We start from the raw sequence: 19,384 nt of genomic DNA on the forward strand, positions 1-19,384 counted from the left end.
GCTTTGGTCAATACCTTAGCATCCCTCAGAGCTATTTAGAATCAAACATGGAATCAGGAAACAATGTAAAGTACACAAACTTTAAAAACCTCATTACCTGTTCAGTGATCCTCATGTGGAAGTCGTGGAAGTCACTATAACGACGGTAGGTTTTCCACATCTCCTCACTGTTTAGACTGCGCCGGTGTACAGTGATGGCATATAATGCGTATGTCTTGCCATGATCATTACAAACGCCTGCCACAGCATATGGGTCATAGTCAGCATATACTAGTCATTTAAAACCAAATGAAAAGGAACAAAAGACACAGAAAGGAGGAAGATGAAGAACAAAAACAAACAAAAAGGACAACATGAAATGAAGAAGAATTTGAAATGACAGACTGAGACGAAAGGATGTCACCAAAGGATAAAATAGATTCCCATCCTCTGTACTCACCTCCATAATGCGTTATATATGATGGCTACATTACAAAATGATCTACAAGTTTATGATGATACTGCCAACCACACAGTGATGTCTACTTTGGACTCTCTTCCCAATGAGCTTTTATTTATTATCAGTAATGATAACACAGTACCACCTCATACTATAGTATTAGAGTCTCTTAAATTTAATAGAAGAAAAACAACAGAAACAAAATAATGACCTCTGTACTAGCCTTCACTATTCAGCTCTAACTCGATAGCTTTTTAACTGAACAGCAAGCAAAAGCTATAGGATAAGACCTATCTTCTCTTTTGGCAAATCTCTTTCTTGTTTAAAATATTCAACAATTTACAAGTGTAATTTATTCTGAAGACTGTTATAAATAGTTATTTTCCTACTTAATTGACACAAACCATCCAAGCCAGGTAGTCTCAAAAATCAAAACCTATTCCTATTCTGTACTAATCTTAAGTAAAAAGACATATTTTGAATCATTTTGTCTTTCTCATGTTCCATTTTTTCCCTCTGTGTTGTATTCTATTCTAGATCATCTCTTCAGGTCTCTAAAAGTTTATCAGTCTCCACTCATTTGTACCTGGTCTGTTTCTTAATTCAGCCACTCACCTTAATTTCAATAAGTAATTTTTTTTACTTCTATAATTTCATATGGTTCTTTTTTTATAGTGTGGTATTCTTGCCTCGTTTTATCTCTACAAATATTTTTAACATACTCTTGGGCTAGGAAACCCTGTGGTACACAACCACTTCAGGATGGCTGAATCTAGACACACCAATATCGCGATACAAGACAGGCTTTCAATTTCATATGGGTGATAGATACCATTCCCAACCACAACCTTGACATTCTTTGTTCTTTCCTTTGACAGTAGGCTAAGTTCTGGTTCCTCTTTCACATCAAGCCACCTCTGTGACTCTGGGCTTTATGCAAATGACTGTGTTCCAGCTTCTCCTTGCCTTAGCCCATCCTGCCTCTTCTAAACTTGAGGGCATGAAAATGCTGTCAAAATCAAGACAGCAGTCTTCACGCCCCTATAAGCTCCTTGGCTTCAATTCCTCTTCATTTCCCTAAATTTGCTTTTCCTCATGGTCTATTACACCTGTAGATTTCCCCTTTTAGCTATTTTTATTCTGTTGTTTTCAGCCCTTAGATGTGTGGGAAGCAAGATTTCCCACAGCAGTTTAGACTACTACCATGTTGACCAGAAGTATAAACTGCTCTTCTAATAATAGATTATACTGATCCATAATTACAAAAAAAAAAGTGGCCAAGCTTTGGAGCTGACTAAATATTTGTATTTTGTATATAATTAGGCAAAGAAGGGTCTGTGCAGCTTCTTAGTAAATTATTTTAATAATATAATAGCTACAAATCTATACTGGCAAACGTAGTTGGACAGGAACCTCTCCCAGCCTTTCATTAAAATTTTTCTAAGATTTGCACTTTCTATTCAAAATTGTCCTTCATTCCCTTACCATCTAATATCAGTGTTCCTGACTTGACAAAATAGAAGACTAGGGATAGACCTGGGTCATCTTGCTGTCAGAGGCTTTAACTCTAATATTCACTGTTCACCTCTTTCAAATATCCTTCACTCGGAGGAACAAAGTGTACAGCAATTTTTCGACTATGTGGAACAAAGTGTACAGCAATTTTTCATCACCCAAGAGAACCACCATCACTCAACAGAGTTAGCAAGGCAACAAGGGAATGGATTCACCTGTTGTGTTCAAGATACGTTTGGGAAAGGATAATAGGAAGCAGGGGCCAATTAGGCAGCAAACCATAACCAATTAGGAGTTAATAAGAACAAGGAGAATAGCAAGAAATAGAAAAGGAAAGAAGAAAGGAATGTAAGAAAGCATTCTAAAAAAGAATGATCAGATTTGTCACAAATTGATAGGCAAGGGAGATCATGACTAGGATGCATGCACAATAGGAAGAATAATGGGGCTATTATAAAAGAAGCACTAAGACAGAAAGGTAATTTGATTTTAAAAGATAATGAGGTTACATATATTTTGAGATGATGGTGAGATATTATAGTGGAAATAACAGGTTTTGTTTGCATTAGGACAATGTTACTACTCCTAACAGGTGATGTGCAACCTCTTCGTTCCTAATCCATAGCCAGACAAGGAACTAGGATCAGAATATAAATAAATCTCATCACTAAACACATTGCCTAACGTAGCCAGTATTTTTTAAAACAAGATTTCTCAGTGAAGAAGCCAGTACACTGTAGTCTATGGATCACTCCTTAAATAGCATTGGACTCTTAAGTTCTACTTCCCATCATACAGATGTTAAGGACATGGGATCCAGACTCAAAGAGACTCTGAAGCCCAACTCATAAAAGAAATCTTTATTGAACAAACACTAATATATAATGCCCACCATGTAATTACGAATACAGTTAATTAGTCCCATAACAATCCTATGAGGCAAGTATTATTATTATTATCATTAATATTCCATTTTACAGATTGAGAAATTGAGATACAGATTGGGAAATTGAGATACAGATTGGGAAATTGAGATACAGAGATGTTAAGGAACTCATCCAAGTTCACCCAACTATTAGGTGGAAGAGCTGGAGTTTGAACCTAAGCAATTTGGACAAAAAGCTGTGCTCTTAACCACTATACTATGCTGCCCCTTTAGTGTTTATACATAAATTTGTCTGACAGAAATTACAATTTATTAAAAATGCTTAGTATTATGCTTCCGTATCTTTTAAGAAGCTAATAAATACTTGTTGAATGAATGGACAAAGCAGCTAGAAAACTAGAACCCTCAGAGAAGAGAAATATCCACATAAGAAATATGGACATTAGTATCTTCTTCTACACACAAAAGTTTAAGGACTTGAAGAAAGAAATAAAAGGACAAATTCTAAATGTTGCACTTTAACAAAGGCTTTCATATTTCGAAGACAACTCAACAAAGAAGATAGTTCTTTAAAAGAATTTTAAAATTTTAAGGAAGGAAAAAGTGAGACAAATGTATCAAAAGCTAGAAAGAAACGCAACTAGACCCTCTGGTTTTATTGACAACAACGTATGCACCAACTATTTGGAAAAGATAAAGGAAAAACTGAAAAAGCAATTATAGATAACTTATTACAGAAATCTGGCAGAAAACACAATGGAAAATTAGACTCCAGCTCCAGTGAAAAGAAAACAAGATCTTAAAAAAATAGATGCAAATGATCTTTTTAAAACTACACTTGTACTATTAAATCTCTTTCCAAATTATCTAAATTATAAGTATGAAATTGAACTCACGTATTTATCTGTACGTTTATACTTCAGTATGTAATCTGACAAACACACTCCTATATTGTAGGAATACTGAGAAGCCAAATAAGAAAATCGGCATTGGCATTATCTAATAACCCAATAACAATGATGGAAATTGATTTTTTTCCTCAGTTCACTAGCCACTTTGCACATATGCTGATTCAGTCATGAATCTCACCTCATCCAAGCATTTGTTGAACTTCTATAAACTCCTATACCAAAAAGCTTCATTTATCCAGATATCTAATCTGACTTTGCATGTATGAAAACAAATATTAAACTAAAATCTGCCCCAAGACAATTTAATAAGAATTATGCAGACAATTATCAGCTAGACTCAAAGAAAAAGAAGACTGGTTTCAAAGTTTATTAGACATGACAAAATGCTTAAAATTTAACCTTTTTCAAACGATAACAGTGACAACCTTAAAGAAAGGAAACACCCATGTAATAAATATCATAGAATTTAATGAAGAACATGTTACAGAAAAAAAGTAATTTGAAAACATGACTACAGAACACAAAAATGATTTATAAAAATAAATGTGGAAAATAATGTAGGAGTAGTAACAGTCAATAGTTTTTAAGTAATAATTAAACCATGAAGTCTCTTACCAGTGTCTGAAATGTAAGCATGAAGTTGTACTGAGTCATCAGAAGACACATTTGAAAGGTCATCTAAAGACTGGGTGATGGGGGGGGGGGGATCAGAACACAAAATTGTTAAATTTTACAGGAAAAAAAAATGTTAAAGAATTCTACATCATATATAACATTACTCTACTCATCTTTGCCCTATGTAAGCTTTATATTATTTGTATCTTTCCCCCCCAAACAATAATCCTCTTTATTTATACTAATAGGAGAGAGAGAACCTAAGATTAAGAAACTATAAAACAAAGTAATTTAGTAATCAACTTAATACATCAGATTATTTCTTCCTTCATTACCTGTCCACATACTATAATTTGCTTCTTCTCAATTATATATATTCAATACATGGCAAAAAAAAATGTGGATAAAAATAAGCAGACATATTCTTAAATCAACATTTCAATTTTAATGCTGAAATATACTAGAGCCAACTTTGTATTCTTTAACTTAACACTGTTGTTAACTTAGAAATAGTTTTAGTTAATTTAGATTCCTTATCTATAAAATGAGAACAATCGTACCTACATCAAAGGGTTATGTGAGGACTAAAGGAAAAGACATGTAAAACATTTAGAAAACTGCCTAACATAAAAAATGTTAGCCATTATTATGATTACTCACTAAATGAAGTGAATCCACAGTTTAAGATATTTTAAATAATTTTCAAAAATTATTCCATAAACAAAAAGTATTACTGATCGATTCAGAATAAATCTTTTCTAACTATGGACTTTAGCTCTAAACTTAAAACTTTTTTGCTACATATCCATACACCCACACATACAAAGAAGGGAACATAACGCATATAATGAAGGCAGACTGTATGGAAAAGAATTAACACAACAGACTTGAAGTTGCTCTCGTTAGAAAGGACTGCTTTCAAGGTTGGCCCTTGGACAATACCTGGGAAGTCAGATTTAGAAAAAGTTCCCTCCATTCCCTAACTGCTAAGAGTGGCTCACTCTACGTAACTATCTGTACAAACAATGTGGTTTATGCTGAATACCTGCTTTCCTTCTGGGAGTCATTTTAGTATATGCTAGGCAGAGGGTGTCTGTGTGATCCACCTCCAATAAAAACCCTGGGCACTTAGTATCAGATGAGCCTTCCTGGTGGCAACATTTCACACATGTTGTCATAATCACTGCTGGTGAAATTAAGTCTGTCCTATGTGACTTCCGTGGAAGAGGATTCTTGGAAACTTGTGCCTGGTTTTCTCTGCACTTTGCCCCATGCACCTTTTCCCTTTCTTGATTTTGCTTTATATCCTTTTGCTGTAATAAATTCTAGCCATGAGTATGACTATGCCGGGACCTGTGAGTCCTCTTAGTAAATCAATAAACATAGGAGTGGTGTTGGGGACCTATAACACACAGACATTATATGATTCAGACATATTTTACACTTAGAAAACCATAGGATTGAATGAACTTTGGAGTATTAATGTGATATTACCAGTTATTACTAAGAGTCATCTAAATGACTTAAATGAAGCCATGCATATGACACAAAGCCATTTAAATTAAGCAATTACAGTCTAAGAAGAAAGCCAAAATTCTACCTACTAAAGACTGATCATCAGGAGAAGCAAAATTTGATAATTCCATACAGATTAACCACAAATCAAGTGGGAGAACCATTCAATTAAATTAGGTCTAGTCCAGGCTTCACCACTGATACCTTAAGAGACTTTAGCCATATCAACTAGTCTTTCCTGTTTCTCAGTTTTCCCAATGTTATAATGGTGTAATACCTGTTCTACAATTCTATCAGGATATAAAGTGAATGAAAATACTTTGAAGAGATATAGAATGCACTTATTTTTTTAAGTGCTCACCTGACCTACAATAAAACATTTTGACAGAAACAGCACAACTTTTGTTTTAGTATTATTTTTACATGAAAGATAGAAGCCCCAGAGGAAATGGAATATTCTACAAAATTTAAGATTGTTATCTACTGTAATCTTCTTCTAATTACAAGCTAGCACCAAGAATATAAAACAATCACCTTTTTCAAAAAAAACATCATTATTATTGGTAACCTTCCCTTGCAGGTAACATTTAAAAAGCTAAATGCCGCTTACTTATTACTTTAAACACGTTAGCATCTTATATACTATGCAACCCAGAAGTTGTTGAAAAACTCTGTATAATATATAAGTGTCTTTTTAGCACATTTAAAATATGCAAGTAATATTATTTTCATTAAATATGATTAAAAAAATCCAATGAGATATCTCTTAACCATTAGTCACAGTTACAATGCATATGTAACTATCAACTAGACTACATAAAGTTACAACTGGTGAAATAATAACTACAGAACTACATTGTGATTTAGAACTATAAGTATTGATTAGTCATAGAAAACTGTGATTTCAAAACAAGTGCATTAATGCTGTCCTGAAATAAAATCAGTTTGTAAAGTAATTCTTGGGTTAAGATTCTTGAATTCCTTACCAAAAAAAAAAAAAAAGTGCTTTTTTTTTTTAACACTATGCTAAGATAAAAACCAAAAATTCTAATTTACTATGATAATCAATTGAGCAAACACAACTACAATGGCACTTCTAAAAATGTTTATAATTTATGTGTCAGTTTCAATCACAAAATGAGTAAACCACGACATTAAATATTTTCTTTGCTTAGTATACTGGAATAAACTATTATGATCTAGTTTATAATTTTAATACAATTAATAAATGTTATCTTCATCAAACATGAAAAATATCTGATGGTTTTTAAAACAATTCTTTATAATCTTAAACTATTTTTTAAAATGCAGCTATTCATTAAAATCTATGTATTAAAAAAATAGAATTGAAAACAGTCTAGCTACTTAAAAGCTTAGATTTAACAGATGTGAAAACCAAAAAACTGTAAGTCACTGACCTCAAGTGTGACCTTTTTCAATCCACACTGTTCTGGTTTATATCACTATGTGATAAAAGGGATCTCTTTTACAAAAAAGCATTTATTCCCAATAGGGAATGAAGAAAAAATATTTTTTACTAGTGTTCAAACACTTGTACAAGCACTACAAAGGTGAATATTAAAAAATTTCAAACCAAGGAAAAGTTTCATCACATTTGGAAACTTTCTATATAATGGGCATTATATTGCTAACACTCTTCATTCTCTAGGACCTATTCCTTTTCATTATAACTCTGTGGAATATGAGAAGTAAATGGTAATGATACCAAATAATTTAGGAAAACATTTAAAATGTTACTAAATATATGACATAACGCTATGGCTGATTTGCTTTAGTGTTTTGTTAAAGGTTATACGTTGCACAATAATAGAACATTTATACAATAAAGTAATTTTAGAAATAAATGTAGTAGTGAGGAACATAAGACAATGGACCTCTAAACTATTTAGCTATCACAAAAAGTTTGAAAGAAAATGTGTTGTAGGTAGAAGGAAAAACAAAGCAAACAATCTCCGCCCATCCCCCACAAATTCTGGACTGAAACTTTCACAGAACACTAATATTTCTTTCCAGCAGCATTTTATGAAATAAGGTATTCAATGGCAAGGATGGATATATAAAAGAACTGAAATGTTCATTGTTTCACACTTCACCTTGAATATATGAAATGTCAATGACAGTTTATATGCTAAAAACATGTCATTCTTAAACCTGTAATCATAGAATACAGTTGCTTAATTCTTGTAAAACCCTCTAAGCTTAAAAAAAGGGTTTTTTTTACAATAACTTGAATCTTTTATAGTGTAGACTTTAAAGAAATATCTTTTAAGTTTTCAGATATCCCAACTAATTTTATATTTCTTTTCTAAATACAAGAAGAAAAAACTAATTCCAGTGTAAACATTTTATGTCACAAATTTACTGCCCATCATAGCACTGATCAGAGTCATTTTCAAATATTAAATACTGGGGTTGAAAATAATAAAATCATTTTTTATCACCTGCAACTAAATCATTCAGGTGTGGCTTAAGCACATTTTTTAAAATGAAAAAAAATTTCATGTCATTTTTAAGTTCTAATTAACAGATCCCTTATTTGTGAATTCAATATTTCTTTAAAAGCATAACAACTTCTTACAAAGGATGACTTGGGGACTTCTAATAAATCATTTATTTACATATGTTAAGGCTCAGTCTTTCACATTGTTTTCAGGCCACTTTATTAATTAAAGTACTCATAACAGTACTTACCAAATTTATGCTTCCTGTAGGAGACCCATTAAAAGATTCTGTGAGAAGGGAAATTCAACTTAGTATACAGTAAAAAACTTTTGAAACTGCTTTATCTATCTAAGGTTCAAACACCAAGAACAAAAGTCACACAAGCCAAGATATAACAAAACAGTAAATTGTGGTACACTATTCCCAAACACCTATTCCCATTGTTTTCCAAGCCAGATATTTCAGTGAAAATAGTTATGTACCTAAGTTGCTCCCCCCCCCAAAAAAAAGGTATTTATGTACAGGAAAGCAATTATTATATATTTTATTCTCACAGTATCATATTAAGTTGTCTAATACAATGTAGATATGAGGTAAAACCTGCAGAGTGAAGTCCACTAGGAAATGTCAGAGGTATTTTGCTATTTCTGTCCCACTGGATTAATATTACAAATAAAATTATTCTTTAATATGAAGGATAAATAGATTGACTTTTAATATATCTATAAAGTCTACTTATTCTTGGTTGATCTGGATCAAAAATATTCAAAATCTAGATTCTTAAATGAATATACAATTAATAGAACAAAAGATACATAAAATCCCATGTGTAATGTCATTTAATTAAAAAGCAACTAAAATTATTTTTAAAAATTAACGTTAGAGACTAAGTGAATTATTAAAATTAACATCTTTCCCTCAGAATTTTAGTCTATATCTGAGCAAATTAGGTTACCAATTAAGATACCCCTCTGTTAAAAACACAAATGAATATATGGTAAAGCAATATTCATAAACAGTTTAAAGTTAATGTATGGCTTGTAGCCCTTAAGAGATTATTTATAATTTGGATCTCTAGATGGGCCTTCAAAGGAAATTTCTATTACTCTTGAAATAGGCAGTTGGTGTTGCTTTCCAACTTCAACAACTCTAAATGCCCAAGAACACTTCTCAGTTCCTCAAAACTTTGGTCACAAAAATAGGAAATCCCACCTAGGATTACCCCTTGGTTAACAGCAAGGTGAAAATTAAAATGAGTAAACAAACAGTTCTCTAACCTCCTTATTCAATTATATGCCTCCTACCTCCTTCTGTGGTCTGCCCACCTCTTAAGTCTTCCCACCAAAGACATGTCAAATTAAAAGAGAAACTAGGAGCAAAACAAGGCATAGTTTACTTTCTTGATCAATAATAAGATCCAGAAATAGAGTCTAAAGCCAATCTAGGTCCACATTTAATCAAAACTTTAATAACTGGTTATTAATATTAGAAAACAAAAGAAACTATTGTTTGACATGATGAGAAAAACGTGACTGAAATTAAAATTTAAAACAGCACAATTTAAATATTTTTAAAAGGCTGTGAAAGTATGTAGGAAAAAATACTCTTAAAACAATTTAAAGCTGAACTAACTAAAGAAGGCAATTACGAACAAAGAAAGAGAAAAGGAAAAAAGGGGAGGAGAGGAGGACAGAGAGCATGGGTTAGCACGCCATCCAGCCACCTACCTACCTACCTACAGAAGTCTAGTTAAATAGGAATGAAATTTCTTCCACAGCAAAGAAAAACCACCAGCAAATACTATTACACGTGGTAAGATTTGACCCACTAATTCTGTGCTCAGTTTAGGCTGCATTTTCTTAAAATCAGCTACATATTAAACACTAGATTAGGTAATTATTTCAAAATGTCTAAAAAGTAGCCAAAACTTCAGGACTTTAAAAAATACACAAAGTGCCAGGAAGCTTAATTTGAAAAGTCAGACAATGAATTTATAACCAGAAGATTTAACAAAGGCCTATTTTTAATTAAACAGTCTTATAAAGACAAGAAAATCATAAGCATCACTATTTGAAAAAGTTGTCACAAGTGCCTAAAACCTAAACACTGACAAAGATAATATACCTAACTGCCATTTTTAATAATAATGTTTCATATTATACCCATCATTCCACATACTTTTTCAAATCATTTCAAAAAAGGGTTAGGCAATTTCTCAGTTATAAAATATATAAAAGCTCATCAATTACGACACAGAATGTTAAAAAGCAATGTCCTAGAAAGACGAAAGAGATATATATATACACTAATTCCAAACTACAATCAATGATTCCGGTGTGAGGGACTACTCAATGACTGATATATAATAGAAGTACATTTACTTCAGATCAAAACTAGTTGCAGAAAAAAAACTTTTAAGCTACTCTGTGTTTTAAATAAGTATGAGGTTTTGAGAAGTTTGAGACAACATAAATAATTTGCTTCCATTAGTTGCATACAAGACAAATATAAATGGAAGCTAAAAGTCAATTTAGAAGAATTTGAAGTTCTTACACTATAGGATCAAAACCTACTCCCAGAGAATATATTGTTACTGTCATCATTATATAATATTTAGACACTCATATATTAGCTGATTATGATTCAATTTATCCTCTTTCATCCTGGGTCAGATAGCAAATCTGTTTCACAATACTAAGGAAACTTCTAAAGTAGACAAAATCAACAATAAAAACATTTTAAATAGTCCTTTCTGGAAGTAGAGTTCCTACTGCAAATTTCATAGCAGCTATGCAAAAGATTTTTCAAGAGACAGTAAATAGATATACTATATAACATACTTGAGGTACACTGAATTTTACTATTCATCTCCCACAGAAGTGCTCTTAAAAAAAAAACACTTCCTCAATTATGCAATCAAATCCAGTTAATAAAATATTATCCCAATTTTACAAATAACCAAGATATTAGATCAACAATCAATATAAAAGTTATTACAACATGGAAACTTCTGTAACTAGATTTCTTAGATTATTTAAAAAGTAAAATCTTGCTGGAGAGGGTGTGGAGAAATGGGAACCCTCTTGCACTGTTCGTGGGAATGTAAATTGATACAGCCACTATGCAGAACAGTATGGAGGTTCCTTAAAAAACTACAAATAGAACTACCATATGACCCAGCAATCCCAGTACTGGGCATATACCCTGAGAAAACCATAATTCAAAAAGCGTCATGTACCACAATGTTCATTGCAGCTCTATTTACAATAGCCAGGACATGGAAGCAACATAATTGTCCATCAACAGATGAATGGATAAAGAAGATATGGCACATATATACAATGGAATATTACTCAGCTATAAAAAGAAACGAAATTGAGTTATTTGTAGTGAGGTGGATGGACTAGAGTCTGTCACACAGAGTGAAGTAAGTCAGAAAGAAAAAAACAAATACCATATGCTAACACATATATATGGAATCTAAAAAAAAAAAAATTGTTCTGAAGAACCTAGGGGCAGGACAGGAATAAAGACGCAGACGTAGAGAATGGACTTGAGGACACAGGGTAGGGGAAAGGGAAGCTGGGACGAAGTGAGAGAGTGGCATGGACATATATACACTACCAAATGTAAAACAGATCGTCAGTGGGAATCAGCCACATAGTGCAGGAAAATCAGCTCAGTGCTTTGTGTGCACCTAGAGGGGTGGGATAGGGAGGATGGGAGGGAGATGCAAGAGGGTGTGGAGAAAAGGGAGCCTTCTTGCACTATTGATGGGAATGTAAATTGATAACAGGCACTATGGGGCACGGTATGGAGTTTCCTTAAAAAACTAAAATTAGAACTACCATACAACCCAGCAATCCCAGTACTGGGCATATACCCTGAGAAAACCGTAATTCAAAAATAGTCATGTACCACAATGTTCATTGCAGCCTTATTTACAATACCAGGACATGGAAGCAACCTCAGTGTCCATCAACAGATGAATGGATAAAAAAGATGTGACACATATATACAATGGAATATTACTCAGCCATAAAAAGACACGAAATTGAGTTATTTGTAGTGAGGTGGATGGACCTAGAGTCTGTCATACAGAGTCAAGTAAGTCAGAAAGAGAAAAGCAAATACCATATGCTTACACATATATATGGATTCTAAAAACAAACAAAAAAAAAATTGGTCATGAAGGGGCCGGACAGGAATAAAGACACAGACCTACTAGAGAATGGACTTGAGGACACGGGGAGGGGGAAGGGAAAGCTGGGACAAAATGAGAGAGTGGCATGTACATATATACACTACCAAATGTAAAACTGATAGCTAGTGGGAAGAAGCCGTATAGCACAAGGAGGTCAGCTTGGTGCTTTGTGACCATCTAGAGGGGTGGGATAGGGAGGCTGGGAGGGAGATGCAAAAGGGAAGAGATATGGGGATATATGTGTATGTATAGCTGATTCACTTTGTTATAAAGCAGAAATTAACACACCATTGTAAAGCAATTATACTCTAACAAAGATGTTAAAAAAATATATAGAAAAAAATTTAAAAATAAACAGTAAAATCTCACTAATATAGACTAGGGAGTGGGGAGGATAGGTAGAGAACAGGGGAGGCTGGAAAGCTTCCATAATAGAGGTATTTTTTAAAGCAGTGCTCACTATCTAATACATCTATTATATCTCCAACTTCAAGTGGTCCTGTCCATAAAATCTATTCATAAGTAAATAAGCATAATTAAAGCACTCTCTTAAAATAATTCCTTAGTCCAGGGCTTCTCTGGTGGCGCAGTGGTTGAGAGTCCGCCTGCCGACGCAGCGGACACGGGTTCGTGCCCCGGTCCGGGAAGATCCCACATGCCGCGGAGCGGCTGGGCCCAGTGAGCCATGGCCGCTGAGCCTGCGCGTCCGGAGCCTGTGCTCCGCAACGGGAGAGGCCACAGCAGTGAGAGGCCCGCGTACCGCAAAAAAAAAAAAAAAAAATTCCTTAGTCCAATCTTTCCCATTTACTTTGTATTTACATTGCTTATTTGCTGGAAAGTTTATCAAATACTAGATATTTAATTAGAGTTTAATAAGTACTTCTGAACTGAATCACAAGTAAAATGGTCATCAGGTCTAAAATCTGCAAACTGTACTCTAAGTGCTGCCTCTCCCACTATTCTTAAATAACAAATTATTTACTACTAATAAAAACTTATATTTGCGTTTTAGTTTATATTTCATTTTTATATACAGAATTCCATTAAAATATGACAACTCTGAGGTAAGATGATATTATGAGAAGAATATTATTCCAGATTTACAGCTGAGAAAGAGGCTTAAAGAAATTGTTTGGCCAACATCACACAGGCAATAAGAAAAGGATTAAAATCTAAGTATTATGACAAAGTCTGCTTTCTTTACTATAACATGTAGATAGAAAAAAAACTGAACGATTGGAATAAATGACTCTTATAGCTTCTCCCAGCTTATACTGGGCAGGATTTGGAAAAGGGTACAGTTAAAGAGGGAAAAAACTGTATTTTTATGTTTTATAGTTTATGGTATATTCTCAGATTCATCACTTGTTATTTCATTTAATCTTCTCAATAATCCTATTGCTAGTCATGACTATTATTACTTATAAACAAAAGGGAAACTACCATAAAAACATTGGGGTGACACAACTCAAGAAAACATGCTTCTTTAAGAATTCTATTTTCAACAGTTACATTCAAATTTGTTATTAAATTTTAACATTTTAATTTAGTATAGTAAGTAAACTGTCATTTAATTACAGATTTTTAAATATACTACAATTTATATTTGGGTTTCAAAAACATTTTTTATCTTATTTGAAAGGACTTTTTTTGGTAAGCAGAATATATACAGGAAAATACATATACACATAAATGTACAACGTGTGCCACCTTACCTCCATCACCATCATCTGATCCTCTGAAACTAGGATCTTTTAACATATCCAGCTCGGCTAACATGCGCACATAAAGTGCATTCTGCCTGAAGGAAGGATAAAATCTTTCATCTCGTAGCATCAATTCATATACCTTATTGAAATAAATCAAGATATTCAATCATTAATGCAGATAATGCAGTGATTTCCACTAATAAGATTTCAACGAAAGCTAGATAGAGGTCTTACTGTAATAAATTACAGGTTCCATATTAACAAGATGTCAGTAATAAGACTATGTCACAACCAATAATTTTTTTCTGGTCCCTCCAGCACCCAAATTGTACTGAAACAGGTCCTACTGCAACACAAGTCACACGACAGCAGGTTACATAAAATGTTCCAGAAAGTAGTACTCTCTAAGAAACAAGTACACATAAAGGCTCAAGACACATATTCAAATAAATGAATCATGTTATTTATACATCATCAATTCATAAAATTCTAGAATCTATATCTGGCCCTGCAGTCAGATTCAAATTAAACAACCCAGCTAAGGATTTTCCTCATTTGTCAATTAAATAAACAAAGAAAAACTGGCCTACCTTTTTTGTAATTGTGAAGTACTGATATTATTACCATAACTCATCTTTTTAGTTATCACCGTACTTTCTTAATGCTTCAATAACCTTTTATAAACAAATTACATGCATATAGAAATATACATTGTTTTCGAGAAAGATATAATGATAAATGTTGTACATAATACCTTCCTTTGAATGTCATCAAAGATTTCAGGAGTTGGATCTTCATGATTCAAAGTATCTGCTAATTTTGCTACCAAATAATCATCAACAGTAACTCTTGGAGATGCCTGACAGAGAAAAATAACAGTAGTATTGATCTTTGGATTTTCTATATACAAGTTAAGCCTTAATAGTAGGAGAATAATGGAATCATATTATTGAAACTAAATGCCAGAAAATCCTTGGTTTGTAAATGACACCCTGATGATTAAAGGCTGAAATAAGAGCTAGAACCTTCTTGTCATCAGGTACTACACAGTCGACGTTCGACAAACATGGATTTAAATCTTGACTTTTGCCGAGCAACTTACCTCTCACTAGGCTTCACTTAATCTGCAAAATGGTGGTAAATACCACATATGGTTATTATGAGGATGAAAAGAGATTTACGTAAGGCATATGTGTCTAGCACATAGGAAACTCTGTCATTAGGAGTTAGTGTTGAGCACTCAGTAGTCCTAGATGTGTATTTAATAAAATACCAAAAGAATAATCCATTTGTTATTTATCATTTAACGTTAGAAACAATCCTTTTGAATGGCATCTAAAAGAGACTATGCTTATCTTAATTTGGTTTTATAATACTGCAGCAAAGTTCCCACATGATACAGGATGGAAAAAATCTGAAAAGTTAATTTGTTCCAACAATTTCCATCTCAAGGTGCATAATGTGACAGATACTACACAGAAATATAAAATATCATGTTCAGTGTGAAAACTTACTGAAAGAAAATAACGCTGAGAAGCTAGAAATATGGTCATCTTTGGCATGTCAACTTTTGTATTTTTAGTTCTGAAGGCTCTAGAGAATAAATGAGCAACAAGGATGGTAACTTTTAGAGAAAGTACCAAAAGAATGCATTGTTCAAGTGATTTCTCTATGCTAATACACTATCTAAGGAACAGAAAAGAAGATATATCAAGAAAAGAAAAAAAAGTAAAAGTAAGTAAGTAACCTGGGTATATATACAGACAAAACTATAATTTTAAAAGATACATGCACCCCATGTTCAAAGCAGCACTATTCACAATAGCTAAGACATGGAAACAACCTCAATGTCCAACGACAGATGAATTGATAAAGATGTGATAAATATATACAATGGAATACTACTTGGCCACAAAAAAGAATGAAACATGCCATTTGCAGCAATGTGGATAAATCTAGAGACTATCGTACTAAGTGAAGTTAAGTCAGAAAGAGAAAGACAAATACCATATGATATCACTTAATATGCAGAAGCTAAAATATGACACAAATGAACTTATCAACAAAACAGAAACAGACTCACAGACGTAGTGAACAGACTTGTGATTGCCAAAGGGGAGGGGGGGTGGGGGAGGGATGGATTGGAAGTTTGGCATTAGCAGATGCAAGCTATTATATATAGAATGATAAACAACAAAGTCCTACTGTATACCACAGGGAACCATATTCAATATCCTGTGCTAAACCATAATGGAAAAGAATATGAAAAAGAATGTGTATATGTATAACAATCACTTTGCTGTATAGCAGAAATTAACACAACACTGTATATCAACTACACTCAAGCAAAATTTTTTTTTTTAGTTTTCTTTCAAATAAGTAAACAGGAGGCAAACGGCTACACAACTTCTAATGCTCCCTTGTTAATTCAACACTCCTGGTAGTAAACCCAAGTAGGTTGTGTGGTGGTTGTTTTTTGGTTTGTGTGGGGTTTTTTTGGAGGAGGAAGAGAAGGATACTTACCTACTATTTGTTTGTGTACGAGTGTGGTGTTTTGTGGGTTTTTTTGCGGTATGCGGGCCCCTCACTGCTGTGGCCTCTCCCGTCGCGGAGCACAGGCTCCGGACGCGCAGGCTCAGCGGCCATGGCTCACGGGCCCAGCCGCTCCATGGCATGTGGGATCTTCCCGGACCGGGGCACGAACCCGTGTCCGCTGCATCGGCAGGCGGACTCTCAACCACTGCGCCACCAGGGAAGCCCACGAGTGTGGTGTTTTTTTGTTTCCCCCGAACTAAGAACAGGAGAACTAAACAACTTCAACTATGTGACAAAGATCAGAGACGAACAAGATTTAAGTTAGTTTTGTCCTTTCATTTGCCCTCTAAGCTCAGTAAAACTCAGTTTCTAGGAAATAAGAGAAAAATTTGAAAATAATAACATTATCTATTTATCTAGTTTAATTTTTTCTATAATCTCTGGAATACAGAATTGGATTAAGCCTCATCCTTGGAAGAGGGTGACCAAAACTTTCAGAGAGCCCACCTTTCAAAAAAAGTAATATGGAAGAAATACTTATACATATGTTACTTCTTTAACATAAAAATACAAAAATGGGTGTTTTTCCAAAATTATCTATTAATCTGTATTCTTTACTCTTCTGTTACACAAATGTAGTTATTTAAACAAAACAAAAGGACTAGTTAACAGTGGCAATTAGTAATTAATTGGACTAATCAAAAAAATGTCTGAGAATATTAATATACTTAATGTTTCTGTACTCTGATACAGCAACTTATTTTAACATATTTTAAACTTTTTACTTTTAAATTTAAATATTGTAGGTGCTATATTATATATTCTTAAAATATAAAAATGTAAGACTTTTTAAAAGATTATACCTATAATAGGACTAATTAAATAGATATATCTATATTTAATAAAAAGTAAACAATTACTTTTCTTTTTATTCCATGATCTTGTAGGGTATTTTTGTGTTGCCCTTTTAAACGATACTTCTCTGATCTGCCTGCAGCCTTCAGGATATTATTTTATGCAGTGGTATAACTAAGTACAATCAACTATAAAATAAAATTCACTATGACTTTCAGCTCTGCTCTTAAGGCTATATATCACACTTATTTCTCTAACCAGTGCAATGTCATGACATCAAGTAAATATCCCTTCAATAAAACCATTTAGGCAAAGAATAATGGGATTTTACTCACTAAAAACAGCAGGTTTTTAGACCTGTAGGGATTTGTATCTCCAGATTTGTTTCATAGACCAGCTGTTTGTCTATCAGGTCCTTTGCATCTATGAATTCATCATACAGGCTACCCATGTCTAAAATGCCCATTTTTAAGTACTTCGAAGCATAATGAATGTCATAAGTTAAATCTCTCCTTTTCAAGGAAAATGGTTTTAAAACACACAGATCATTTAAATGTGGTAAAGGTGCATTCCAAATAAATTATAGTTTTAGTAAAGAAAGTGAGAAAATCCTCTTTAAGCTAGCTGTTCCCTTCTGGTGATATCTGAGTTCTCAACAGCCTTAGTTCCAAAAAGTGAGTCATTTTTTTCATTATATGAGTTTTTGTTACAGCCTACACATAAAAAACTCAGTTCAGTCCATCCATTTCAAGGTTTATTTTAGTCCCTCCAAAAATCATTCAATAGTTTTAGAGAAAGCATATAAATTTCTGTTTACGTTAATTTATTTCACCATACTCATTCTTGATGCATTTTCAAATGAGAGGACATTATTCGTGTCCCATTCTTTGAAAATATGATTTACCGCAGGCCATTGTTGGCATCTTTACTATGACTGGCAACAATGATAGCCATCTGGAAGGCACGTGTCTAAAGTTTTCTCCTGACATTTTGGTAATGTCAAAATCTCAGAAAGCTGAAGCAATAATATTGTTCAGAACATACAGGTATAATAAAACTGTATGGGAAAGCAAGCGAATAATTACAGAAAATGGGCTTCATCAGGAAGCAAGGACAGGTAAAGAATATATAGGGATCTTTAAAACTATAATGAATGTTCTATTTCTAAAGCTGGATGGGGTATAAAGGTGTTTGCTCTACTATTATTCTTAAAACTGTGTACTCTTTTAAGTAGGGTATATTTCATAAGGCAAAAATGTAAGCAAATGCACAAATAAGCAGTTTCCAAGTAACATTCATACTTAAAATTCAAATACAATTTTTGTGTTAAGTATAAATTAAAAGGTTATTATAGCATAGCCATTAAAAGTACTGGAGTGTGAGTAACCTTGAATCTTGAGGATTTTTGTGTCCATATTCATGAGGGATATTAGTCTGTAGTTTTCTAAATGATGTCTTTGTCTGACTTTGATATGAGAATGACACAACTCATAAAATGAGCTGGGAAATGTTTTATTTTTTCTCTATTTTCTGGAAGAGTTTGTGAAGTATTGGTATTATTTCTTCTTGAAATGTATGACAGAATTCATACCTAGTGAAACCAGCTAGGTCTGGGCTTTTTTTTTAAATTATTTAATTATTTTATTAATTATTTTTTTTTAATTATTAATTAAATTTATTTACTATATTTTCTGTTTCTTCTTAAGTCAGTTTGGCAATTAGTGTCTCTCCAGGAAT

The 19,384-nt window shown here is 33.1% G+C and overlaps 1 protein-coding gene across 2 annotated transcripts in view; it reads right to left on the reverse strand.

The window, feature by feature from the left end:
* The window catches only part of SNX13 (sorting nexin 13), a gene marked incomplete at its 5' end in the record, with an annotated part of 138,397 nt that overhangs the window by 38,817 nt on the left and 80,196 nt on the right, over window positions 1-19,384 (reverse strand). Inside the window, 5 exons of one of the 2 annotated variants that reach the window (XM_082661480.1) lie at window positions 98-270; window positions 4,367-4,436; window positions 8,594-8,631; window positions 14,264-14,396; window positions 15,012-15,116. In XM_082661480.1, the coding sequence (XP_082517606.1) occupies window positions 98-270; window positions 4,367-4,436; window positions 8,594-8,631; window positions 14,264-14,396; window positions 15,012-15,116 (519 nt within the window). The remainder of the gene's footprint in view (window positions 1-97; window positions 271-4,366; window positions 4,437-8,593; window positions 8,632-14,263; window positions 14,397-15,011; window positions 15,117-19,384) is intronic. The other variant, XM_082661481.1, reaches the window with a different exon arrangement.

The sequence above is a fragment of the Grampus griseus genome, assembly GCF_964374135.1.
Source record: "Grampus griseus genome assembly, chromosome: 9".
Taxonomy (NCBI): Eukaryota; Metazoa; Chordata; class Mammalia; order Artiodactyla; family Delphinidae; genus Grampus; species Grampus griseus.